Source organism: Gouania willdenowi, chromosome 15 (assembly GCF_900634775.1).
Source record: "Gouania willdenowi chromosome 15, fGouWil2.1, whole genome shotgun sequence".
Classification (NCBI taxonomy): domain Eukaryota; kingdom Metazoa; phylum Chordata; class Actinopteri; order Blenniiformes; family Gobiesocidae; genus Gouania; species Gouania willdenowi.
The window spans coordinates 13,240,902-13,268,852 of NC_041058.1; the positions used below are offsets into that span (position 1 = coordinate 13,240,902).

General features: G+C 37.8%; 1 protein-coding gene across 34 annotated transcripts in view; it reads right to left on the minus strand.

The window, feature by feature from the left end:
- The window catches only part of kcnma1a (potassium large conductance calcium-activated channel, subfamily M, alpha member 1a), a 175,557-nt gene that overhangs the window by 113,273 nt on the left and 34,333 nt on the right, over positions 1–27,951 (minus strand). For all 34 annotated transcript variants that reach the window (XM_028468195.1, XM_028468198.1, XM_028468197.1 and 31 more), the window contains exon 3: positions 8,715–8,876. In XM_028468195.1, coding sequence (XP_028323996.1) covers positions 8,715–8,876 — 162 coding nt within the window. The remainder of the gene's footprint in view (positions 1–8,714; positions 8,877–27,951) is intronic.

The following is a 27,951-nucleotide window of genomic DNA, read 5'->3' on the forward strand; positions in this document are numbered from 1 at the left end:
TATAAATTCTTAACCCCGTCCAAGCCCTCAGTGACACAAGGTGCTAAATCAAACATCGGCCTCCTGTAACCTCTCTTATCTATAAAAATATCAACAAAAACGACTTTTTTTTTTGTTTCTTTTCACATGCTCATAATGCTTGCTTTGTTTAGGCTGTCTATAAAAGCCTGGGGAGTCATATTTTTACCTTAAATTACTGCCAGTGAGGTAAACAAAGAACTTAATTTTAGCATAATAGAGACTGCATGCAGAAAACCTCTGGGATTGATTGTGACGAGCAACCACTTTTTAAAAGAAACTCAAGTCTCCAAGCAGGGACTTGTAATTTTGTTTTTTAAGATAAATTCGTTTTGCTTCTGGCCTAAAGAAGAAAAAAAGGCAAATTGAGGGTTATTGTTTTTATGCACAGGTTGTCTTTCTGTGCTGAACGGCAGTACTTGTCCCTAAGGTCTGTTTAACGTTGATTGAAGACCATTGATCACCGATCTCATTCGTTAAGTCAAAGCCAATCAGATTGCTAGGAATTGATCAAATTAATTATGGCACAGGAATTATTAATGTATGGAGTAACTTAAAGTTTAAAAAAATGCAAAAACATTGACTGAAGGTTCACAGAAGGGCATTAGTACATTATTACATTTTTTGAAAAGAGTTTCAGGGAAGATTAACACAGTAACAGCTTTCATAGTTGTCCCTTTGTCATAAATCTACAGGAAAGTGGTTAATAACTCATCTTGATGACATGACTGCCAGGAAAATCCATGAAATGTATAAGCTCCCAAACATCCATGAATTAACAAATATTTTTACATTAAATCAAAAGTTAGCGCATTCGTTATAAACTAGCATTCAATAAGACGGAAACAAAGTGATACCATCATGGCAAATGTAAATTTATGTCATAAACTCAACACTCAATTTTGATTTCTGATCATTTAGGTTTTATATTTTCAAATATGGGCGCAAAAAGGAAAAGGAAGGGAAAACAGTTATTTTTAAAGGTTTTTTTTCCCATTTATAAAACTAAGTGGCTGTCTAAAAACTTTCATTAATTTACTTAAAATAACAAGAAAATGACTAATATTACGAGCTTATTACAATAATAAAATGACTGGGGAACATCTGTATATGGCTGGAGGCTGATGATATAGATTCAACAATATTTATTTTTCAAAATATATTTGACTTGTGTTGATAATTATACTGCACAAATTTACTGTCAATCTAGCATAGTGATGTGTGTGATCTGTCACATTTTGCATTTGTTTTTTTTTAGTCATTTAAACCTACTTTGTTTCTCACTGAATAACATATTGAGTGACAAACAAGAGCAAGGAACATTTTGTGCCACCTATAGATTAAATAAGATAATGGGGAATCCTCATGCTAACGAACAGGACAACTTCTGCAACTGACTGGTCACGATGCAGAAATACTGAACAGGAAAAACGTTATTACCCAGTAAACAGAAAATACATGGTCTGTGTTACATATGAATCTATATATTAATTTAAAAAAAAAAAAAACAGTATAGTGTACATGGAAATGAGTGTGAATGACAGCTGTGCACTAAGCAGGAAGGAATGCATCATGGTTAACGTGAGAAAACACTTATTTTCTTCACAACAGCGCATGTGAGGACAAAGGAAAACACAATGCAACACACTCCGTAACCCTCACACACTGCACAGTCTGACCTCGCTTTCTGCCAAGCCTCACACAGAACCGCACTGTAAACAGCTGCTCACACATAAGGAGACAAAAAGATGTGTAATCACAGGCAAAAAAAAAAAAAAAAAAAAAAGTGTTCAGAGGGAATAAAACATCATGTCAAAGAAAACGCCGTCAGAAAAGCTGTGATGTAATGATGTGGCAGATGTGTAGGTGAAAGTGGTCGATGTGCACTGTGTGAGTGTGTGTGAATGCGCGTGTGTGTGTGCGAGGACAGGGCAGAAAGAGGGATGACTAAACTGTTTAGGGAGCAAGCCATATGAACAGATGGTCCCTGGTTGCCACCTAAGGTCCCATTAAGAAAGATGGCATGAGTGACCTATTTCTGGACCCTTCCATGCTGTGCAAATCCACTGAAACCAGAGATAGGCCACATATCTACATGCAGAGGTTATAATCCTTGCCATTTTTCTTGGACATTATAGGACTACATATGTTGATGCAGGAGTCAATTAGAGAAGATAACATTTTGCAGGAATTCATTTGAGCCATCTCATATTTCTAGCAGTTGACGCCATGAACGTTGTGCCCTTGAGCACATAATGAGGTCTTTAAAAAAAAGAAAAGTAAACCGTGGTGATACGGTTGTTAAGAACATGACGAGCTATCCACTGTCAGACCAGAGGTGGTTTTCCTTTCCATAAATGCACCACATGCACTGGCCTTTGTGTGGACAGCTGCCTCACTTGGCCCTGAGAGACATGCTGCTAAGATACAGCTGGGACTTCATGCTAATCCTCACACACTAACTGTTTTCACCAATGAATCCGTCCCGCTTCATTTTTTTTTCTCTCCTTTGACCACATTTAGGACCAGCTCACTGCTAGAAATTAACTGAAAAAATTCATGTTTCTCTCATCATGTTTTGCGATTTGGCTTGAAGCTTATCGGTGTCAACTAACAACTGCACTGAAGTCAGGTCAGGAGTGATAATGACTCAATAAATAACTGATGAGGTGACATTGTAAAGGTGGCTGCAACAAAAAGCTAAAGATACACACAGAATGTTGGTACATATTTTATGAAGCACGTGAAGTAACAGACTGAATACATATTTTCTCTGTGTATGAGTGGTTGGATGGAAAAGAGGACTATTAATATAATGGAGAATATGTGTCAAACTTAAGGCCCATGGGCCAAATTCAGCCCGCTAGAGCATCTGGTCTGGCCCATAGGAAGATTTATTTTATCTTAAAAGAAAAACTTCTTCGTTCAACTTTTTATCAATCACCATATAAGTTATAGATATCTCCCTCCTTCTGAATTCCTAAATTCAATAAAACTCCACCAAAATATAATTGGGCTAACAGGATTACATATCTGCACTAATAGTGAATCGCTTTCTTTTTTTAACCTGGAAGATTTTTTCAAATTATTCCACAGATTTTTGAGAAAATGAGTCAGAAATGCAAGATGTTTTTAACCAAATGCGTAACATTCAGGATAACGTAAGTGACTTACAATATTTCTTGAACGTGAAAGTGCAAACTGGGGCACCACAATTTTGAATTTGTCCTTTTTTAAAATCATAAAAATACGTATTTCTGTAGTCCGGTCAACTTGGATGAAACTTGGTCGTATGTGGCCAATTCCAAAAGATTTCTGAAGCACTCTGAGACAATCTCAAAAAGCCTTTATGAAGGTTGGGTTATAGAAACATTAAAAACGTGTGGGTCGTATGTGGCCCTTGAACTAAGATGAGTTTGACACAATTGTAGAGTCTAAAAAAAATTAGCCCCGCTGTTGAGCTTTAAAACTGAGCTTCCACGCATGCAAACACACACACAGAATGTTTCAGTGTTTCTAACAGCCTTCTGCTCTTGCTGGCGATGTGCTGAGCATCGGGATCTCGGGAAAACAAGGCAGCTAATGACCACAATAATGTCTTTCTCATGAACCCTAATGGATACACAGTGTGGGTGGATGTGTGTTCATTAAAACCTCTCTAAATGAAGCAAAAGAGTTTGGTAAAGTCATTAAGCACCAATAACACAACTGGCCTTTTTTATTTTAAAGTCACAGAGGGAAGTGAAGCAATCAGGTCTGGGAGAAATTATACATGCTAGCTACTGAGTTGTTTTTCATTTACATTGTGATGCTAACGTATTGCCTGCATCATGTTCAGTGGAAAGTCCCTGAAGCAACCACAGATGGTAGAGGGGGTCGTCTTCTGATCGAGAGGTTGGGGGTTCGATCTCGGTCTATACCTGTCAATGCATCGAAGTGTCCGTAGCAAAGACACTGAATCCTAAATTGCTCAGCGCCTTGCATGGCCGCTCAGTCCCATTGTGTGTGAATAAGTTGATATTGTAAAACGCTTTGGGACTACTTGAGTGTAGTAATAAAAGCGCTATATAATAAAGGCCATTTACCATTTGAAGCATGAGGTTTGTACTGAATGTAATATTAACATGAGCTGACCAAAGCTTAAGTAGAAGGGGTATATTTCTAATGAATTCAAAGTTGGCAGAATGATTTCAAGGCTAAATTTGCAAATGTTTTTAAGTTCTCTTGGACAAGGCATTAGAACAGTGGTTCCCAACCTTTTTATGGTCGTGACTGCATTTTTACATCACAAATTTCTCTAAAAACATTTTCTGATAATGTTTGTTATACTGTGTTACAAATACAATGTGACAATATGCTGCTTTTTATTTTAACTACCAGTAGATTTATATTTGAGAAAGTGAAATAGAATACAGTTGTTAGAGAATGCATATGGTGTTTTAATTTGAAAAAAAGAATAATAATTATTGACCCTTCCTGCACTGTATATATATTTCTGTGATATTATTGTCACTATTGTTTTGCATGTCATTGTATATTTGTATTATTTTGTATATATTACTGGTGTGTTTATATTTTTGTTTGTATTTCTAATGTTATTATTTTATACCATTATTTTTTTACTCTATTTATTCTTTAAGGGCTTAATGGGGTACTTGGGGACGTTATTTTTTTTAATATGCATTATAATGCAAATTAAAAAAAAAAAAAAAACATAAAAAGATATGATAATTTAATTTTAATCAGTAATTATTTGATATTTTAATATTGATATTTAAGGCGACCCCACATGAGGTCACGACCCCAAGGTTGAAAAACACTGCAATAAAATCTATATGGCTTGCTACAGAGCATTAGCGCCTGGCATGGCAGCTCTGTCACTATTGGTGCGTGAGTGTACTGGTTTTAATGGGAGAACGTGGCTGTAAATGCAACTTAAAGCACCTTGGGAGTGTTTTAGTGGCAATAAAAGCTATTTATAAATCAAGCCTATTTAACATTTACACAAACAGTTGAACTGCAGAAAAACACATTTGTCCATTCTATACTTATCCTCTTTAGCGCCATGGGGTACTGAAGCCTTTATGTTGCTCAGAGCATTAGACAGGGTACAGTACAGTTTATAAGGCCATTACAGGTTTAACACAAAGAAACAAACAATCACAGGTATACACTTTCACTTCTAGGATCAATTTACAAAGAACCCAACGTTTATGGCAAGTTGCCACTGCAATGTCCCCAAGTTATTATTCTCATGATCGAGCTGAATGAATAAAGTTATAATTTATTTATTTCATCTTTTTAGTGGTAGAATAGAAAATGAGTGCCAGAAAAAAAGCCATGAGCTGCGTCTGAATAGTCTCTCCTATCTCCTTTCCTATCCACTTTTCTTTAACTCCGTGGATGACGTGAAGGGGTTAAGGAAAGGTGCTAGGAGATTTCCTAAAGGAGTTAGGGGAAGGCGATCACGTTGTTTTGACAATCACTAGGTGACGTAATAATCAGACGACGGTGAAGGTTAGTGACGTCTGCCCCGGTGAAAAAAAAACTATACATTTCTGAAAATGAACTACTGATAAAGGAAAAGAGGCTTCCAGGATGCAAGGAACGAAAGTGAAACTAAAAGAATGTCATTGAGAATGGTTGCTCACACTCACCTTCCACTCAGAAATCAACATTAATCCAAAACAAGAAGAGTCATCAACATCCCCCACCAGATTGGTTCTCATTATAACTCACAACCTTTTCCTAAATGTCCTAAATCTAAGAACTTAGATGTATACAAAAGAAAATATGATAACATCAGAATATAAAATTACTAACTATCTTAAACGTTTTCTAAGAAAAGCTGGCCCCTTTGAAGATACCTCGAACAAGAATAATTTTGTGCTTCTTATTTTCAAACTTCATCAAGGTATTGATACCCTGTAGCCACACACCAAATTTGGTTATCCTATCTTAAACAGTTTGTGAGAAAAGCTGTGCCCTTTAACGCGGCTGGACGGACACACGGATGGAAGGATGAAGCTCATACAAACGGGGGACAATAAGTATAATTGTTATATTTATGAAAAATATAGGCCTACAAAATGGTTAAAAATGTCTCTGATCCCTTTTCCATTTTCAGTCATCGTGAGTTTCCGTGAACACTCAGATGAACGGGTCCCTTTAAACGTTGTCGCTGCAAGGAATTTTGGGGCATTATCTCGTCTCCTTTGGTAAAGGATGCATCAGTGTTTCCTAGGCTAAAGGAGGTTATAAAGGAAGCATTGAGCCTCCTTTCCTTAGCTTTTAGAGAATTGGAAGGCTCCTTATCATGGCCGCTACTTAAACACTTCCGGGGGTTAAGGAAAAGTGGATAGGAAAGGAGATAGGAGGGACTATTCGAACGCAGCCATACACTCAAGTCGAACCTCCAATTTCCAACACGTAAAAAAAAAACAAAGCAACAACCTTTAACGAAGAGGACGTAGTACAATGAGATTGTAGCTGAATTACTATTCTGCACTTAATGTTTCATAAATATTCATAGGTTCACAGCTGTATGCAAATTATAGACAATAAAGTAATGTCCTACATTTACATCTGCTTCATGGAAATTCAAACAAATGTAAACACATGTAAACTAAAACTACTTGGGTGTTAAAAGGTAAAAAAACACTCATGAGAAAAGGAAGTTAATATCAGGATGTAGGTAGGTGGAATGATAACGCAATGGGATGTAATCTCATGTCTTTATTCTATATGTAGCAATTAATCTACAGTCAACTCTTCATTTATTTTGCTGCTTGCGTACCTATGTGCATTACTCCTCATCTTAGCACAGATAAATAGCCCCCCTAATGTCAGATGACTGAGCGCCACTACACAGCAGTTGCTATGGTTACAAGTCAGACGCAGTGCACATGGACACTCATTCCAGTGAATCACTTATAGAAAAGCAAGAGGCCGACAAAAAAAAAAAATCACCAACTTACCTACAGTCAAACACAAATGCATGCACGAGCTTGTGTAAAAACAATCGGTATATGCACATGTTGAATTCCTCCATACGTGCACCTGCAAATGTGAACTCACCCACAGAGAGCCATCAGTACACACCCCCACGGGGCAGTCATTATTAAATGTTTAGTTTAGTGCTGAATTTCATTTTTAAAAGCACACATGCACACAGAGTCTGTTGGGGAGACTTAAAACCTCACCAGAAGTAGAACAAATCACAGTCGGTGATTCACCAGCATTTCTCGAAGCCTAAAAACCCCTTTATCTCAACCAGTGCTTTCTTTTTCACAAACTGTCACAAACACTCTGAAATGCTGTCAACATTCCCTCTGTTGATATGTCTCACTCAACGTTTCTTTAGTTTTGACTCTTAGTCTAGAATCATACTGTATGACTATGATTATACATAGATGGCACATTGGGGGTACTCAGCAGATAAATTTTAAGGGGAAGGGGAATCCTTGCCAAAAGAGCTGTTTGAGTCAAGATATGATTAAATGAAATAATTTAGTAGATAGGCAGGTTCCTTTACAATTATTAAGAATAGTCCTCACCAAAAAAAAAGTTGGAATCCTTCTTGACTCCTTACTGTAGAAGAAGAAACGTCTAAAGAAATGCAAATGATTATAGGCAATATATTATAATGAATTCTCACTGCTGTTTTATTCATTATACTGAATGCCAATGTGAATCTGCCAGTTTTTAACTTTATAAAAGCTGAGTCAGACACTAAACCACGTGTCAAACTCAAGGCCAGGGGGCCAATTACGGCCCATTAGGGCATCCAATTTGGCCCACAACAGAAAGTAAAAATGAAGAATCAATGTGTAAATCACCAACTAATTCGGTTGTAAACATCGCAGTCCCTCAAAATACACAAATTCAATTCAACTTTACAATATTTGCCAGTGCTCACTGTTTTCCCATGTTTATATTACATGTTGGCAATCACTTTTAAAAGCAAATTGTTGACAGAACTCTCAATTTTTCCAGAAATTCTACAATTTAATTCAAATTATTCCACAAGATTTACCCAAATTAAAGAAAAATGTATCACAAAATCAAGTTAGATAAGGTTAAGATCCTGCAGGGACTGATATTCATCACATTATGCATGGATATTGTCAGTGCTTTACATACTGTATCAATTTAAGGTGGAAGTGCAAAGTAGGGAATATTATTGTTGAAATTTCTTGTTTTGCGGCATATAATCTATGGCGCACTTGAGATCAAACTGGTTTGTATTTGGCCTCTGAACTAAAATGAGTTCGACACCCCTGCACTAAACCGTGTGTCAAAGTAAAGGACCTATTTAAACAGGTTTAGATGTGTTTAAAGCATGTTGGAGGTATGCAAATGGTTTCATTGTACACAAAATCAAAAGCTCCAAGTCCACCACAGCACAGTGAATTTGTTGGCACTGCCAGGCTAACAGATAGCTGAGATTCTGCCAAGCACCAAACATCCATTTCCCCCAATTAGGATCAAATTAAATTTATCCTGAAGTATGACTCCAATGGGACATTTACAAAATGGTTGAGAAATTATTGACATAGCAATAAATTGTAATGTCGTTTAACCCATTAGACATTTTAACCGGGATAATCAATTACTTTGAGTTTTTACTTTGTTCTGATCTAGCTCAATGATTTGTGTTATGCTCATTGTTTACCAGAAGTGAAAACGAAACGTACCAAAACTCTGCCCGTTAGCGTCTGAGCAGAGATCATGACCCCAGCCCAGTCCTTGACGGAAGTCATCCATCCCACTTCACTCACTGGAACCTCCCCCTTCTCGTCAGAACCCTTTGCTGTGTTTGCCGGATTGTTGGCAGGGTTGTTGACCTTTTGAGCCTCCTAAAAGACAGAAATGTACATACAGATCAAACACACATTAATGACAGTTTTTATTTTGTAATTTGTTATTGAGCTTTTAGTCAAAAGGGGGTAAAACTACTTTTTCCACACCTTCAGGTCTACAATATTTGGGATTTGTCTCAGGCAGAACATTTAATGAACTAAAAATAAATAATTAAATAAATAAAATTGATATGGAAACAATAGAAGTTCAATAAAAATTGACATAATACAGAAAAAATGACTTTTGAGCTACTAACAGTTAATGAAACGGGAAGCAGCATATGTTACTGACGTCAACTCACAGCAAGAAGTCAGTCCCTGGCTAGTGTCACACTTTTATGAATTTTCCTGCACTTATAATATGCTATATATGGGGCGACCGTGGCTCAGGTGGTAGTGGGTCGTCTTCTGATCGAGAGGTTGGGGGTTTGATCCCAGTACCTGACTATGTGTCGAAGTGTCCTTGGGCAAGACACTGAACCCTAAGTTGCTCCCAGTGGTCGACTAGCGCCTTGCATGGCAGTTCTGTCCCATTGGTGTGTGAATGTGAGAGTGAATGGGTGAATGAGCTGATATGTAAAGGGCTTTGAGACAGCTTCAGTGAGGTGATAAAGCGCTATATAAAATGAAGTCCATTTACTATTTATCTATATAAGTGAGGCTTCTATTCACAGTGTAGGAAATGCGGGCCTTTTCAATATACTGTAATTGCCAAGAACATACACAGAATGCATGGTATGAATATTCTACTCTTTAGATGACAGACTCCTACTGTAACTCAAAAATATTGACAGCAACTCCCAGATTACAGTTCAAAAGTAAAGAGCACATAAACACATTTTTATTTGAGTTGTTGTAACTGTTGTACAGTAAAGAAAGCCACCTAAAACAATGACTAAAACTTAAAGTTTAAGACTCAATGGGCTAACCTGGCTCCTCTAGAAAAAAAACTCCACTAAACACTGCAGACAAGGTGCGTAGCTAATCATATTGTACAGTCGTTAGCATAGTTTAATATGTCTAAGTACTTTTCCATTCAATTATCCGTTAAGTGTAGAACGCAACAGTGCGATAATGTAAGATGATGTAGAATAAAATATTACCATTGCCTCTTACTGTATGCTAACACAAGTAGGGCTACCACTTCTGTGACATACAGTAAGACAGCAGAAGCCGAACCCCAAATTCACACAAGAGATCAAAAGGCCAAGTCATATTGTGAATAAAATAGAGGGTCATTGAACATTTCTGCAAACAAATGTCTTTTTTTTTTGCTTTTATATACAATGCTTCACTTCACAATAGAGCCAGCAGTGCATATAAAGATTCATACGCAGCAACAAACCACCAAAGAGAGCAACGCATAAGGCTCTTTAGATTCATTGCATCTCGAGGGGAGACCATATAGGACTGTTATACATGCTTTGCTGTGTCCAAATGAACAAGCAAGGTTGTATGACAGTTCATAGAAGTTCTTTGCTCGACTCCGTCACTGCATGCAGCTGTTTCTCTCCGGCCATTCACTCAACCACGCAGCATTGCCATCCCTCTGGCAAAAAGAAGGAAACCAAGCCTAGTTTTCTATAGTGTCTTAGCTTTTTGTGCTATAAACTCTTGCTGTTACATGAGTTACACACACAGTTTGTCATGCTCTACTTTTGACGTGCCAACAACTTGCCCGTAGAATCTCTGGAATTGCAATAACTTTTGATGACGGCGCACTGGTTCATTCCAAGGAGAAAGGCTCACGTTACTGCCGGGTATGCGTGTAGCTTTTGAAACACGTTTACAAAGTCCCTCTTCTCCTTGACATCTGACAACTCACCATCAAACTAGATTATCCGGTATGTCAACAAAATAAAATCTGCATTCCAGTACTGTCCATGCTAACAGTTTGTTTGGATGACCCTGCAACTTTTAAAAATGATGTCTATTCTGAATGATGTGGCTTTTTTGCTTTGCAGCAAATATAATTGCATCACCTCCGGCACATATTGAAAGTTGGGAGTCATGTTGGAGAAAAGAGATAAATAATAAACAAGTAGAACCAAAAGCTCAGGTGGCAGCCGAAGTGACCTTTAGTGCAACATCGAAACAAATCTGGCAGCAGCTTGTTTCAGTGGAGCTGAAGAACTGTGCTATTACAGATGAGCCCTGGGGAGTACTCAGTCCATTTCAAGAGGATTGACTGGTCAAATTGGATTACATTTGATGACGATATGGCATGGACACAGCTGCCATTTTCCTAATTTCATTCCGACCCCTTAACAATGCTAATAAACTGACCCTAAAAAAGCTTGACATTGTCATTGGATTATTATCTCAATTTCTATTGGGCCACTCAGTATTCCAGCTCATTGCTCGGTGGCTCACACTTTATATCGTCATTAAATTAACCCATGTTTGAATGCACTCATTATTACCGTAGTATTGGTAAAACAACAACTGCAATCACTGGGGGCCGACTTTGGCTAAGTTGAAGAGTATGGCCCCCATTTTGGGCAAGGCAGCACACACAGGGCACATTGAAGAAGATTTGTTTTTTAATTATTCAAGGTGTGAAAAGGTTCGTCCTTCCTGAAGGACGTGTCACTGAGGCTTCTTCTCACTTCTTTCAGAAAAAGAAACTTCGCTGGCCTCAAAAACGTGCATGCATTCAGGGAAGGTGGAGCTGGACTTAAATTTCCTTTTAAAATCAGCTTTGTGATGTAATTACTGTATGTATCCATACCTGGTGTCGAACTTTACACCTGCTAGAAAGTGCCTTGCTGGCATGTGTATTGTCTACTTATTTTGTCTTATCTGAGGTCGGCTGACCAGCTGTTCCTGGTTCTTCCAAGGTCTAGACCAGGGGTCACAAACACGGTGCCCATGTGAGGTGCCCTCAGGAGCTCTAGTCAACAATAGTCAAAATCTGATTTACTTTCCAGGAATGAAACTCACAAAGATAAATACATTTGAAAGATGTAGTTAGTATTACTTAGTAATACTGCTGATAAAAATTCAGTATTAAATGAAATGTTTATTTTCACTGAAACATTTACATAAATGTTTTAGGTCTTGCAGATCTGGTATAAGGTCAGTGGTATGTTGATATATATAAGATATACTTTTAAAACCGCATAAAATTTAATGAAAATTAAACAATTGCATAAATTAGGAGAAATAAAGTGTTTCATGTTGAAACCTCAACATTCTTTCAAGGGCCTCTTGTCATGTATTTTTCAATGAACACAAGCAATATATCAATCAGTTTCATAATAAACAATTTCAGATGTATTTAATCTTTAAATAACTATAAAATATAGAATTTAAAGCACAGTTTCCAACAATAAAGCAAACAAATCTGTGGCTTTACCTCTTCAACATATCTAACTAACGTCACGTTTTATGAAACATGTAAGCATGTGAACTGTACTTCTTAAACACTCTCTGAACTTAACAGGACAATACAAGACAGGGCAAGAAAAAATAAATAAATCGCAGCCTTTGCAATTAGAAAAACGTGTTTTATTATATCGCAAATGCAATTAACTCAGCCTTACTCTGTACAGCACTTTGGTCAACGTCTGTTGTTTTGAAATGTGCTCTATAAATAAAATTGACTTGACTTATTTTCAGATCTTTTCATAAACTCTCACCTATATCCTTCATTACTCACTTGAAAATGTACCCAGCCTTCATTTTGCCAGTCACATGCAGAAACTATTCAGCAATGTGCATGTGCACGCAGGCAGCCGTGCACGGGGATGTCTAGGTTTTCACTCCGACTGGCTGTGTGCCTTCACGCTCGCTCTCCAGACATAGTACGTGTGAGTCTTTGCCCATGAGTTACATCTCAGCCAAGTACACATTCCATGAGCATATCCCGCAGTAGAAACACCACAACTACTGTATGTCACACCAACGTCTCACAGTAGCTCACCGTATACTTGTTTTAAGCCTACACTGTTACTGTTTCTTTCAGATTTGCTTTTAAGCATGTTGTAAATAACCTTAGATGTCTGGTTGGCAGTTTTGTGGGAAATACTGACAGATTTTTTACAAAAACGTGTGAAAGTCAAGCCAGAATCAAAGGAAGCTATACTTCCTTAAACCTTTATTTACTTTCCAAAATTGACCATTATTATTTATTAGATCTTTTAAATGTAACAAAGAATTTCAAGAGCTGTTAATTCAAATTAGAACAACACCGTATACACCAGAGCTAATCTAAGAATAGCAACGCACTCTACAACATAAACACAAAGAGAAACTACACACCGAGAGGGCATCAAGCGGCGCTAATGCTTTATTGTGTTTGCCACTGAAGTGCACACATGAATAATGGATGTGGCCACAAACTCGAGGCAGGGCAGATCATGAGGGATAACATAAACAAGGAATTTCTTCAGTTAAGCTGAGGGAGACGACGGCATTTACGCAGACGGCTATGGGGGAATCCAACTGCAGGCTAAATATACACACCTGTGATGTCAAACTGAGAGGGAGGCACGCTGAGATACGGAAGCAGGAGTCACAAATATGATTACATCAAGGGAGATAATCATCAAAAGACTATACCATTATGTGTGGTTATTGCTTTATAAAAAAAGTATAGGGAATATTTTTGGAAAAAAAATTGAGGCTACAACTCAACCTCCTCTATTATTATTGAGAGAACAATTCATATTGAGAGGAACAATTCATATTCAACTGATTTGTATCAGCAACTAGATGTACCAAATGGGTACATCATGATCTGAAGCCCTATAATGTCGGAGTGTAGTAAAATGAAACATGCAAATCACTAACATGCCGTTTATTTTGACTGAATGCATTTTTTCAGGAGGATTTGGTTGGCCAACACACTGTCAACGTCAGCTGTATTAAAGCCACCTCTTATGCCGTTTTCATATTGCTTTAATCTACTGTGATAGATTTTGTTGTACACATTACATACATTAATGGTACTTGTCTTGATCTTGATCTTGATTATAGTGGAGGGAAAAAATAACTATTTGCTCCCCTTGTTATTTTTTTCATTTTTCCCATGCACACAAACAATTTACTGCTTTACTTTACAGCAATACTGTATATTTACAACATTCAGTATTAAAATCTCTAAAAATTAGAGGGATTTTTAGCTTCCACAAAGTACACAACATCGTCTACCTTCTTCTAGACTAAAAACATCGCTTACTGTTTTTCACATCAAAGCGATCAGCTGACACCTCTGAAGAAGACTGGCAGTTGGCAGTCAAAACATCCCCTTCTGCATTATTAACTTAACTCCATGGCCCAGAACACAGATCCCTCAAGACAAGTTATGTAGGCGCCCATAAAGCTGCAATGGGCTTCAGGAATATGTCTTCCATCCTTCAAATTTAGGATTGATGAGCACTGTTAAAATGAGGATCGTAATAATCAACGGCATACACAAGGGAAGACTAAAATGAGAAGTGAGCAATCTAGGAAAACGGACAGGGAGACGCAGTGGACGGGAGCAGAGATGATGAAAGGTTTCTCAGTCAATCAAATGAAACAGAAATACAGAGGAGATGGAGGAATGGCTTAGGCAAAGACATGAATTGTCACATGGTTTATAAGGAATTTAGCTTATTGTGTTGGTCTGGCAGGATTTAAGTCGGGCTTGATGGATCTATTTATCTCGTAGGGTTTCTGTTGGGCTACCTTTAGCTGTTGGCCTTGAGTATGTTTTCTGTTTCTTAATTGGCTTTTACACCCATAGCTCACATGTTCAATTCTCTGTCTCTAGGCATGTGTTGTCCATCTCCTGATTACATTTCTTCTCCTCCTAAAGGTTTGTTTGGTCATTGAACACTTGATTCATTCTGTCTACTGCTTTACCTCGCAGCCTAGTTTTGTAAAGTAGTTCATTTTAATTTTGAAATGAAATATGCAGTCAACAGGACATAAGTGACTCAACTTTCATAAAAATCGGCCAAATACAAACAGAGATGTAAAATGAAATATAGGGATATTTTTATTTTTTAAACTGATTCAGAATCAGTATATTGATCTGAATCCCCTTTAATATTGAATGGAATCTTCCATGGCATCAGGTTTATCTTTGGTTAAAATATTGTCAAAATCGATGAAGTGATTTTGATGTAATCCTGCTAACAGAAAAGCAAATAAATAAATAAATAAATGTCTGTGAAAACAACACCTCTTTGGCAGAGGAAATAAGTGACAAATGGGACAGGCCAAGAGGTAAAAGTGAGAGAGCGGAGGAACAGGAAGAGCGGACAGGAGGGTGAGATGGAAACATGCCTATCTGACTCGGCTGATCTAACAGGACTTGGCTTTAACGCAGCTGTTCCTCTAGCTTTCGTCCGCTTCGCTGGGGAAATCTCTGTCCCAGTGTGAAAAGCTATTTTTGGCTACACCATGGGATACGTGAAACTAACCAATCTCATGAAAAGCCCCCTCCCCCCTCCCTTTGCTATTTTAATGCTGGTACAGTTATCCAGTGTCCCTGGGTTACAGGCCTACACTGGGTCAAAGCTAATGGGAAAAGAAAGAACACTTGCTAATTGGGAGCCATACATAAACAGCAGCTGGTTGACACCACCTTAAGCACAAATAGTTAACAGGCTGACTCAACCATATAGATCTGAGGAAGCTAGTTAATCATAAACCATCAACAATAACTTTTTGATTTTTAGTGCTATCCAATACCTAATACACCAGAGTCATAACGCTTTGTGTAAAGGCACAAACAAAATACAAGAGGCAGCAGACCTACCAATACACCCATGTGTTTCATTCAGGATTCCACAACTAAAACCAAGTTTCTAACTCACAGTTGTCACCACACTTATTCATTAAGGGCTCTTTTCTCCTGTCTGGACTTAAGCGCTTTCTTGCGCACCTGCAGTTACGCGCTTCTCTCCTAGTTTCTGGTCCATCCTCATCTGCATGTGACAGATTGTTTCGTCAAACTGCGACTTTATGTTGGACATAGTATGAAAATAGTTGAATCACTGACCAACGTGGACAGAGGTCTGCGTCTGTCAGAGTTTGACTTAAAATTGAGTGATCACAGCTGCTGCTGCGTCCGTGTGGCTTCAAACGTAACTAAGTCCATATTTCTAGTGCAATATAATATTTGAATGGAAACACCCATATTTCCGGGCTGCTCCACCCACAGTGTGTAACTGGGATGAAGGCACGCATCGACTGACTTGAGTACAGGGGGAGAATAGCACACAGCCAAAAACAGCGCCGCTGCGTAGCTTTTTGGACTTACACGCATGGGAGAATAGAGTCCTTAATTGAATAACAGATGAATTAATGACATGTAGTATTTTTAGGATGATTTTGTGACCTTTATTTTACTGCTTAAATTATGCATAGAAACCATGTCTCATGGTCAAACCAAATCCAGGTTCTTACACTACTCAGATTCTGTCACCAAAGCAGTGAGCGTGACAGAAATGTGCTAATATCAAGAATAATATTAGCCCTTCGATGGTCATTAATGCCAGACCTAGTTTGAGCAGTGCAGAACAAAGGATTAGATGATTTGTGAACACTAAGCTAAATAGAAGAAATTCACCATTTTGGAGAAGAGATCTGTTTACATCTCAGAACAGAACAGTCCGCACATCTGCACAACAGGACAAGAGCCCACTCCTGCAAGTGGCTGTATTCCAAGGAAGCTTTTTGTCCAGACTGCGACATCTCATTGGTTAGCAAGGATGAAACAAAAAGACACCAGTGCAAAAATGGATAATGTAAGCCTGGCAGCGCATGGTGTCCAGAAAGCCCAGTCTTTTGTGTTCCTCCTTTCAAAAAGAGGAAGGAATAAAAACGTATCTGTTATATCCTGACAGCTGGAGGGAGAAAGACGGAATAAAAGGCCTTGAACGTACAGTGCTGTTGATTCATAAGGCTGCACATGGCTTCCTCCATTGATACAACATTGTAAACCCCAGTGGTCCGGGATAAAAATAGACAGCGCAATGAATTGTGGGAGTTTGAAAGGTCAGCACTTGTCGTCCGTAACGTCTTTCAGTTTTATCATTTTAATGTCAGCAGATAATAGACGGCCTGTGGCTTAAATGGGTGCCATGGCAAAGATGTAGGGTGTGTAACAAAGGAGCCCAAATGACAGTCTTTCATCCCATGTGAAAGCCTGGCAAGAACAGAGAGAAAATGAGCTGATGGTTATGTCTGTGTGTGCTCGTTTCAGTAAAGGTTTGATAGTATGAGACTGTTAGAGAGTTTAAATAAAAAACAAAGAAAGTTCCTATTCATCAGAGGTCAGGTTGTACATTTAAGTGCATGTGAACGGTTTTACTCTACATGGAATAAATCAATTTATGTATTTTATTATCAGCTCAAGTTACAGTGACGGGGTGTATTACATGTTTCCATACATCCAAACAGAGACCACAGTATTACAGATGAATGAATATTGTACTGAAATTGAATACCATGCATTAAAAGTGAGCTTTGTATTGGAAGCAGATAATGGAGAATGTTGCAGATTTTCCACATTTAATCAGCCATAAACTAGCATTCATTTTGTTGACAAAAGATTTTCGTCTTAGTTTTTGACGACTACATTTTCCAAAGTGACAATAAAGAGACTATGAAAAATTGTAAAAAAATCAACAAAAACACATCAATTATTAAAACTAATAATTTCGTCACATGGGATGAAATCCAATCAGAACTGTGTATTTACAAACATTAATACCATCCCATATTAGGTTGATAAATGCTAATTGAATCTTTCTTTAAAATACATAAACTTTATATTTTAGTCAACTATATCTGTAACAGATCAAAACGACTGAAATCTTAATGTAATTTAGGTGACTAAAACTACTCTATACCTGAAATAGTTCTTATGACAACGTTTTGACTAAAACAAGTTTCATTTTAGACCAAGACTATGACTAAAACTAAATCAAGCTTTGCCGTCAAAATAATAAACCTACATGGCTCGCATGCTTTCAGTTTGACACGAGAGACTTTCTTTTTATACCTCGGAAAACCAATATCATCTTGTATGCCGTCATTATTAGCAGAGGGGCAGCTGACACCACATCACTGACGTTTGCACCCATCAAGCACCTCTGTTCCACACTGTGATCTCTACAATTGACCCAAAACAAGGTGTCACTGTCAACCAGCCTGCAGCCACAGACAAACAGCTTCACACTTCGTCACAGGGTTTTTCATTCTTCTTTAAAAGAATGCAGGTGCAGATGTTGAAGCTGATACACAACCACTGACACAAGGCAAGATGTACGAGCTCACACACCCAGACAGTTAAAACAAATAAGACTCTATATGAATGTAAAGTGGAGACGTTTCTGTCCCAAAAGACTGTTGAAAACGTGCTTTTTCATTCTGTGCTGCAATGCTATGCAACAGTTTACCTGCTGAAATTAGGCTAGCAGGCTTGTACACTGCTACGTATGAGTCCTAAAACTCATGTTTATGTATGTAATTCACATTGTTAGAATTGTTGTTATGTGTTTAACAGATGTTCTATTTGATGTAAAGCGACTGATGTACATCACTTTGATTGAAAGCGTTCTATAAATAAAATTATTAGTGAGGAAGCCTCGCTAATGCTAGGCTAATTCTAACGCTAGGTTAATGCTAGGCTTTTTTTTTTTTTTTTTTTTTTAAAAAAAAAAAAAAAAAGGCTATTGCTAGGCTAATGCTAATACGAGGCCAATGCAAACGCAAGGCTAATAATAAGCTAAGGCAAAGGCTAACGCTAGGCTAATGCTGATGGCCGCTAGGCTAATGCTAATGCAAATGTTATGCTATTGCAAATGCTAGACTAATGCTAATGCAAATGCTATGCCATTGCAAATGCTAGACTAATGCTAATGCAAATGCTAGACTAATGCTAATGCAAATGCTAGACTAATGCTTATGCTATCTTAATGCTAAGCTAATGCAGTGCAACACGAGCAAACACCTGCATCCTCACTTGCATTTTCTTCATTAATATTAATTCACTAGAAAACCTCAAATCAGATCATTTTGCAAAGGTCAAAGGTACAAAATGGATTTTGACACAATGAAAATGGATTTTTCATTGTGATTTTCCAAAAAAAAATCTAACAAAATGGGGCGCCCACAAGTTTGGACCAATATCGGTATTGATAGGGATAGATATGTCTTACATGTCTTTAAAGAATGATCGTGGTACCATGACTGATCCAGATAACTGAATATTTGGTGACATTTATTTCATAATGTCTCTAAGAGGTCTAGAGATGTGTTCACATGACTAACAGTTTGGTTGACTATGTAAATTAGATCTGAACAAAGATTTTCCATATCTCTCCATTTAAAACATGTGACTGCTAACAAGGCAGTTTAATGGCACCAATTATGGCACCAACTGCAGAAATAATACTTTTCACACATTGCCAGTGAGTAATTCATGTACAATGAAAACTTTTGGCATTAGAGCAGTGAACAACCACAGCTAATTAGGAAGTCACCAGCAATGTTTTTACAAAGGTTGTGAGAATTTTCAGGTTGAGAAGAAGTTGATAATTATTATTATTATTCTTTTTAAAAGAAATAAATGGCCCAAGTCTTTGTTGTACTGCAGGCAGCAGTGGCTCCACCTCCCCTGGCTTATTTCCACCATTTTGTTCGACAAAGAAAAAGAGTAAAACATGTCTGACAAAATACAAAAGCATGTCAACTTCTCACACAAAAAAAATGTCTCTTTCTCACACTCAACACGACAATGATGTTGTCCTTGGGAAGCGTTTGCTGTTAAAACCACCAACCTGTATTTATGCAGCCACATCCTCAAGGTTGACTATATTTTCTATTATCGCCCCACCAAACAGGGCTTTCATTCATTCAAGGACGGGCAGCAATGTTGTGTGTGCACATAAGTGTGTGTTAAGGGCAATGATTGATTTCTATTTCATCTGGGGCTTGGTGTGTGTCCGCATCACTTACCACACCCATATATCAGGCGGTAATAGTGTTGCTTTAGGCTAACAGCTCTGTCCAGACCTCGTCGGCTTACAGAGCCCCACCAGGAGCAGCACAGCTATTGCACTGCATCCAAATAAGGTTAACTTTTGTTTTCAGCATATTTCATCATAACAGGGCACCTAGGATTACCGTTTGACAGATCAACAAGGCATAAATCATCACAATTGCTTCGATTTATTGGTGAAGGTGAGACACATCTATAGCCACAGCTGCGATGGAACAGTCTGATCACATCAACCCATTTGACCAACGCCAATATTATTCAATCACATTTAAAGAAAAGAGTGACTTGTGAAATTTGTTTCAAAAAACAAAAATGCAAAAAATACTGACATGTTCTACTTTTGCATTTATTGAATAAATGTAAAACCATCAGGTTTTAAAAATATCACTATATTGTGTAACCAGGAAACAACAATCTGTTTTTGACTCTTGCTCAAATGACGTTATCTTGGGCGTTATCTAGGGCGACCGTGGCTCAGGTGGTAGTGGGTGTCGAAGTAAATGGTAAAATGGACTTGATTTTATATAGCGCTTTATCACCACACTGAAGCAGTCTCAAAGCACTTTACATATCAGCTCATTCACCCAATCACTCTCACATTCACACACCAGTGGGACAGGACTGCCATGCAAGGCGCTAGTCGACCACTGGGAGCAACTTAGGGTTCAGTGTCTTGCCCAAGGACACTTCGACACATAGTCAGGTACTGGGATCGAACCCCCAACCTCTCGATCAGAAGACAACCCACTACCACCTGAGCCACGGTCGCCCTTAGGTGTCCTTAGGCAAGACACTGAACCCTAAGTTAGCTCCCAGTGGTCGACTAGCGCCTTGCATGGCAGTCCTAGTCCATTTACCATTACCATCTTTTACAGTACAATAAAGAACCTCTATTACGTCAATCACATTAAATCACAGAGAGCAGTCAAGAATGACACGGGAAGGTAAGTTACCGATGTAGCGTTTACCAATGTAATGTCATTGAGCGGTAATCAGTTCTAGGATACAAGATTCCCCAAGAAATTAATAATATGTAACCGTGAGGACATCTTTTCCCAATAGAACGGTGGAAATCTGTAACTTTTAAAATGCAAAAAAATTTTAATAAAAGCACTGTACTACAATTGTATTTCTCCAAAACAAAAATAAAAAAATGGACAACATGAGAACATAAAACTGAAGCTACCCACCTCAATAATAGAAGAACCGTAAGTAAGTAAATAAATGAATTAATACAATATCATGGAACAGAGTCCTGAAACTACTTTTGGATTTTACAATACAATACCAATATTGCCGCCTTGAGTATTGGCTGATACCAATATCGATTCTATACGATAGAAGCACATACTTCTATTGCTTATTTTGATGTGTGGAATGTTAGATATTACTCAAAGAACAATAATTAGCAACAGTAGATATGAGGAAAAAGAATGTTCTACGACTGAATAAAATAAATAACAATAAATTAATATAGGATCAGGAGACTCGGGACCCGCTTAATTTGTAATATATGTATAAGCATGTCAATAGTGCAGTGAGAAAAAAGGAAACTTTCAATACACTTACATATTTGCTGACTAAGTTGATGTATTACATGCAAAATAATTACTTTTTTGTTGTTTCTTTATTTTCTAAATTATAGTTAGGCTTATTTGTCAATTTCAACATTTTATGCAAATGCTTTCAAAAAACAGACATTTTCTATGTTAGGGGATTTGTTTGGGTTAATTTGAAGAAAAGAAGCAAGTAAACACCAACACTTTTTACAAGCGCCTTGTCGAGCAGAAACCCGTCTTAATCCTGATTTCCTCTCGTTCTCGGACCACTTTAATGAGCTTTCCTCGTAAATACAGACGGACGGCCCGCTCGCTGTCAATAAGCGCCTCAGCGTACAACAGAAATCTGGGGCCTATTACATTCTTGAAAACAGAAAGTCAAGGTGAAAGACGGCCTGGATGCTATAGCTATTGCCCTAATTGGCTCCCTGTTGTCTAACCTGCACTGATCAATAACATTTGCTCTATGAAGACAAACATCCATACACGACTAGCATAGAAAAAGAAAAAAAAAACTTTTTTAAACAAACAAGACAAAGCGTAGACAACAAAAGAAAGCAAATTTGCAGGTCAGGTTCACTAGTTCATCACAACGTGAACACACAGATCAATGGAGCACACATTCAATTTAAAGGCTCTCCCACTACTAACATACATAATGGACAACTGTGGGAATAAATCAAAGGTTCAGAGTCAAAAATAGAAACACTCAAGAGTTAGGGACAACATGATTATCTACTCGAAAATCGAAATGAGCCCTTGATCTTTGTAGTAAGAAGCAACATTACATCACTCAACACCACAAAGTGTGTAGAAAATAAGAAAATGTGTGTAGAAAGGACACTGTATATGATTAAACTAATGAATATTAAGAATCCTACATTTTAAAAGTGAATTTACAAATAAACTGTATCAATTTATTGTTTGAATTCTAGCATACAATGGACAAAGTGTTCATGATGTTTTTTAATTAATAAAATACATATAAACATAGGAAGGCAGATCCATTATAATTACCAAATAACAATAAGATCATCATACAAGCTTGGCAATTTCTTCCTCTCGTTGCTTGGATTCAGCAAACAAGAAAACAAGGCTGGTTTTGGATGAATCAGTCCCTCCACAAAATGTGTAACTACCAAACATCACATGTGTGGGAGAGGTTACATGACAGCTGAGCTGCAGAGGATACGAGTGACTCAATGCGAGCGCAGATTTTTCAGCACAGCAGATGTGGGTTTGTGCAACAGAATGTCCATTTTTCATTGTCTGTGACCAGCAACGACTCGCAGAATTACAAAAAACAAGCACAAATGTATTGTGGACAATCCATTTGTTTTGTTTTACTTCATCACTTAGTTTTGACACCAAAGATAGATCTATGTCCTCCTTCTGTAGCTTTTTTCAACAAAAAAAGATTATACAACTTCTCATTTGTGAAAAAGCATGCGCACGCTCCGTTTGCGATGTCATCGGATAAGATTTATTAATCCCAGATCAAGTCCGGAGCAATCCTGGCCATATCAAAAATAGTTTGGATGAGTCCAGACTGATCCTGCCTGTTTGTGGTGATGTAGGAACACGCTAAACGCATTAATGTAGCAGAATAGCTCACTAGCCAATAGAAATAAAGTATAAAGTCACATGATTGGTGAACTATTGAATTGAAACATTTTGAATACATCAATAAATCAAAATAAAATTTGAAGATGTTGACAAACGCTTGAACATATTTGACTGAAGTAAGCAGAGTAGATGTTCTGTATCTACTGGTGCTTCTCGTTTCTTGTGATCAACTTCCATGTGTTTGACACTGTTAGAGGCGCTAGGTATTAAATCATGGAGAGAGGAAAAATCTGGGCTCTCACAAAAGCTGTGTGATTATTTTTTTTTAAAAGTCTTATAACATCTATTGTTTGCCACGCACCAGCAACACAGTCGATAGTCAGCCAGCGGTTTATTCCGATACTACTTGGACCATAACACTACAAGACAAAACTGAAGTGAGCAGGCTTTTTACGAGCTAAAACAACCACAGAAAGACTGCACAAAAACAGCAGCGGATGAATTTTATATTTTGATAAGCACATTGAGATGAGATTTGTTGTAAATTGCGCTATACTAATAAAGTTGAATTGAAATTGCTTTCTTTCCATGTATAAATACTGTTTTCTATCACTAAACATTTCCCAAAACTCTTTAATACTAATTTACACCTCAGTTTTCCAATTCTTTCCATCTTCACCTCTAAAGCTGCTGTCATCCTTCCTTTATCCAAGTGTTTCACTTTCTCTTCAGCTCTTCTTCATCGTCGTCTTCCAGCTCACTCCACTCCTTTCCACTCCACTTCCACTTCACTCCAAGGCTTAAGAGAAGCCTGAAGAGACAGAGGAGATTATCTCTCTCTGCCTGAGAGACATCTCTCATTACCTTTATCTTTCCTCCTGATGTAATAACCATCTCATACCTTTCACTGACGCCTGACATCTTTTTTGACAATAGCAAACAGGAGGCAAGAGTTTGATTTTTAATCACTTTCCCTGGTTAGTTGGTAATACCAATTTGAATAATGGAACGCTTTGAACAAATCTGGTTTAACCCCCTGTCCTCCTTTTTGAATTTATAAAAACGTCTCAATAACCTCCATGAACAGTGTTACACAATATGGCATCACATCTGCTATTTAGGGCATCTTTCTTCCTGTTAAAAGCGGCAAATAACCCAGTCATGAGAGCTTAATGATTCAGAGACTTGCCCTTGATTTAAGAACAGCTCTGAGGCGAACAAATGGAATTGCAAATAATTTTCTAACTCGAGGCTCATTTAATCATGTTAAATTTAGATCCTGTAGCTCCCATTGGGGGAGACTAAATCAGCTTCTTTCATACGGAATTTGCATGTTTTAACCCTGAAGGAAGAGGGACGCACTGTGGATAGTTATGACTTGACTTCACTAATCAACCCACACCAAAGCCCCTGGTCATTATCACAGGAGAGCATAGGTGAAAGTAATGGATTCCAAGTAGTCGAGTTGCTTTTTCAGTTATTTTACTTGTACTTAAGTACAGTTTAAAAGTAGTAAAGTAATTCATTACATTTCTACACCCAATCGTTACTGAGTGAATTATTATTTTCTGTTTTAAAATGATCAACAGACATTGTGAAACTATAAAAAAATGAAATGTCCAGACAACAATCAAATGCATCACATCATAGCCGACCAAGCAGATTAAACGTAATACACGGCACCAAAACAGCATTGAATGCCTGTTTTTTTTCTTTCATAAATGTAGCTACACTTAGAGCCTGATCATTATCTTTTTATTTTGAATTGAATTCATTGGTTTTATTTTATTTAAAAAAAGAATTGTACATTTTGACAAAACCTTTTATTTTATACAGATGCCTGTTTGTTTGTTTGTTTGTTTTATTTAGATCCCCATGATCTATAATGCAAAAGCAGTCGCTATTCTTCCTAGGATCTACATCACAGACTACAGTATACATGCATGACAAGTACAAAAAATGGATTAGATAAAATGTACAAATCACATTCACATAGGAAAGAAAATAGAACCAAAATAAAACACAATAACCAAAGCATACATAATACAAAACAACATAAACCGAAATACACAACATAGAAACACAAAAATGAAAGTAAACTAATAATTGATAAAAAATTAAAACTCTACTGGTGTGCAAAATATTCATACATATCAAGATTTATCACACAATACGTAATTTAATTATATAATAATTCTTATTCTTGAGTAAATATAAAGTCTAACTCCAAAAATGAATGGTATACATGCTTGAAATACCAAAAATACACAGGAGGTGAGCCACGTTTTACTTGTACCCGAGTATTTTATCTGACACTTACTTGTACAGTTTCAATCAAGTAACAGTACTTCTACATATATCAGTACTCTTTACACCTCTGCAGGAAAGGTTCTGTTTCTTCACCGTGACCCAAAACAGAGGAGATTATGACCTTTGCTAACAAGATCTATTAAGAAGAGTCAGGAGGAAACGTAGCATCAAGTTTGTACATACCGTACTATTTTAAGCCGCTAGAGAACCGGTATAATTATGCAAGATGGCATCGCAAACAAACCAATCTGTGCTTTTATGAAAAAAGGTCATCGCCTTCGGAGAAACACTGGACCGTATTGTGTAGCATTAAGTCTCTGTGTGATGTCGAGTGGAAAATAGGCTGCAGGGAAGCAGCGAGGCATCCTCTGCTTTTATCTCAGACTGTTTGGTGTTTTCAACTTTCCCCAATCTTCACTATGCATTCAAACAACCACAGACAAGGCACTCTGAGCTCACTTTGCATTTAAGTCCAACCACGTTTTGTTTGTGCTCCCTGGTAAATCTAGCTCTGGCTCTAGCTTCCGCTAGCGAGCTGCCTGCTCCTGTTAGTGCTGTTAGTGTCGGGAACAGGTTTGGGATTTTAGGAGCTGCCAGAAAGCATTGTGGGATTGCCGTTCGCCTCAGGTCGAGGGTGGCATTCCCTGTGAAAGTACTCTGATGAAATGGTTGCTTTGTGCCAGTAGGGGTGGAGAAAAAGGAGAAAACCACCGCCCCAGAGTCAGCATTCTGACCCCTCACAGACTTAATGCACACAAAAAACTGTGAAAATTCAGCACAAAAGTAAATAAAAAAAGGCTTGTCAGGGTGCATTATGGGAGAGGCAGCAACAGCTTTCACATGGGATGATGAAAAGACTGAATCAGCGATACAAGTGACACAGAAAAAAAGATTACAACCTCATGACACAAAGACTTCTGTGATGAAACCAAACTGAGGCAAAAAATATAAGCTGCAAACAAGAAAATATGTAATACAGTGGTTCCCAACCCTTTTTTGGATTGTGACCCCAGAATTTCTGGTGACCCTAAAGACTTTTTCCTTCTAGAATTAGTTTTTGATCATGTTTATTATACTGTATTCCGAATACAGAGTAGCTAGGATTAGTGTACAAAGTGACAAGATACACCAGCTCAGATATTTTCATACTACTGTATATTTTATTTTATTCTTTGTGTTATTCCTTTTCTTTAGACTGCATTTTATTTGAACTAGATTTACATTTGAGAACGTGAAAGTTTAGAACACAGTTGTTCAGAGGGCTCATGTTATGCTAAATCAACTTTTCTGTGCTTTAAACATGATAAAGTGCTATCTGGGCTTCATACACATGCCTAAAGTGTTTTTTTCATTGATTCCCTCAATCGTTAGTTAGACTTTGATTTGCTCCTTTCTTACTACAGGGTGAGCCCAAACACCTCGCTCCAATTTGATGACGCGTTCCCACTTTGATGACAAAGTTGACGCGACACTGAGCTGGAGAAGCCACGCCTCCAGGAAGCTCTCTGCCCTGACTGACATGTACTGTAAACAGACACGCCCACGTCCTTCGTGCAGTGCTATGTATGTATTTTCTACAGTCTATGTATGTAACGGTGAACGCCCCGCCCCCATGCTCTGTCTCGTGTTTATAAAGCAGCATGAGCTCGGCGACAGAGTGGGTGGGAGGAGGGTGGGCCGTCCTCTGGTCCTACGTCACTGTGCAGAGAGGAGGAAGTCAGTGTCCCGTCTATAGACACGCCCACTCATGAATATGCATAAGTAGACCGCATATCAGCCTGTTTGTGTAGAGTTGCTCAGAAAGTGACTTTTCAGAGGCTTGGGAAAATAACCCTCAAATACTATGTTTTTGGGGTTCTTAGAACACATGGAAATAAGTGAAAAATAGCATAATAATAATATAATAAATAAAATAATAATAAAACATCTCAAAAATATTTTTTTAAACAGTATTTTTATTTATCTTTATCAATTACTAGACATTTCAGGTGAACCCACATTGTGTTGAAAAACACTGATGTAATAAATCTCAACACCAACAATATGAGAGCTCATGACTTTAGACTGTGTTGACACAAACAACAGAAACAATAATAATAACAATGCTCTGTAAAGGTTAGGATTTGTATGCATTATGTCACAGTGACCACATTTCCACTACATTTCTGCTCTTAAACACCGCATTAATCCACTCATCTACTGTAGATTTATAATGTCTGTTACAGTGAAATAACCTGCAGCTCACCAGCTTCCCTTTACGGTGAGGAAATCCACATCACTAATCCCTCAGCCTTAGTGCACTTTTATTTAACCAGCTCAGGACAGCCTGCATAGGTTTACTGTAAGAACGTCTTCCTCTCCATCAGCTAATAGCCGCTGTTAATCAATACAGTTGTAAGTGCTTTCTAGAGCTCGGCACCAAGGCTCGTTTGTCAAAATAAAAGCTGTAAAAGCCCAAGAGAGCAATCAAAAGGAATGAAACTACAAGGAAATTTGCAGCTCGGAAACATGGAGAGGGAAAGCAAAGTGTTTGAGTGGCAGCTTATTACTACAGCTGCATATTCCTGATTGTGGGAGAAAGTTCCTGTGATAAATATGCTAATGCATGTGATTAAAAATAGAAATACATGCCAGG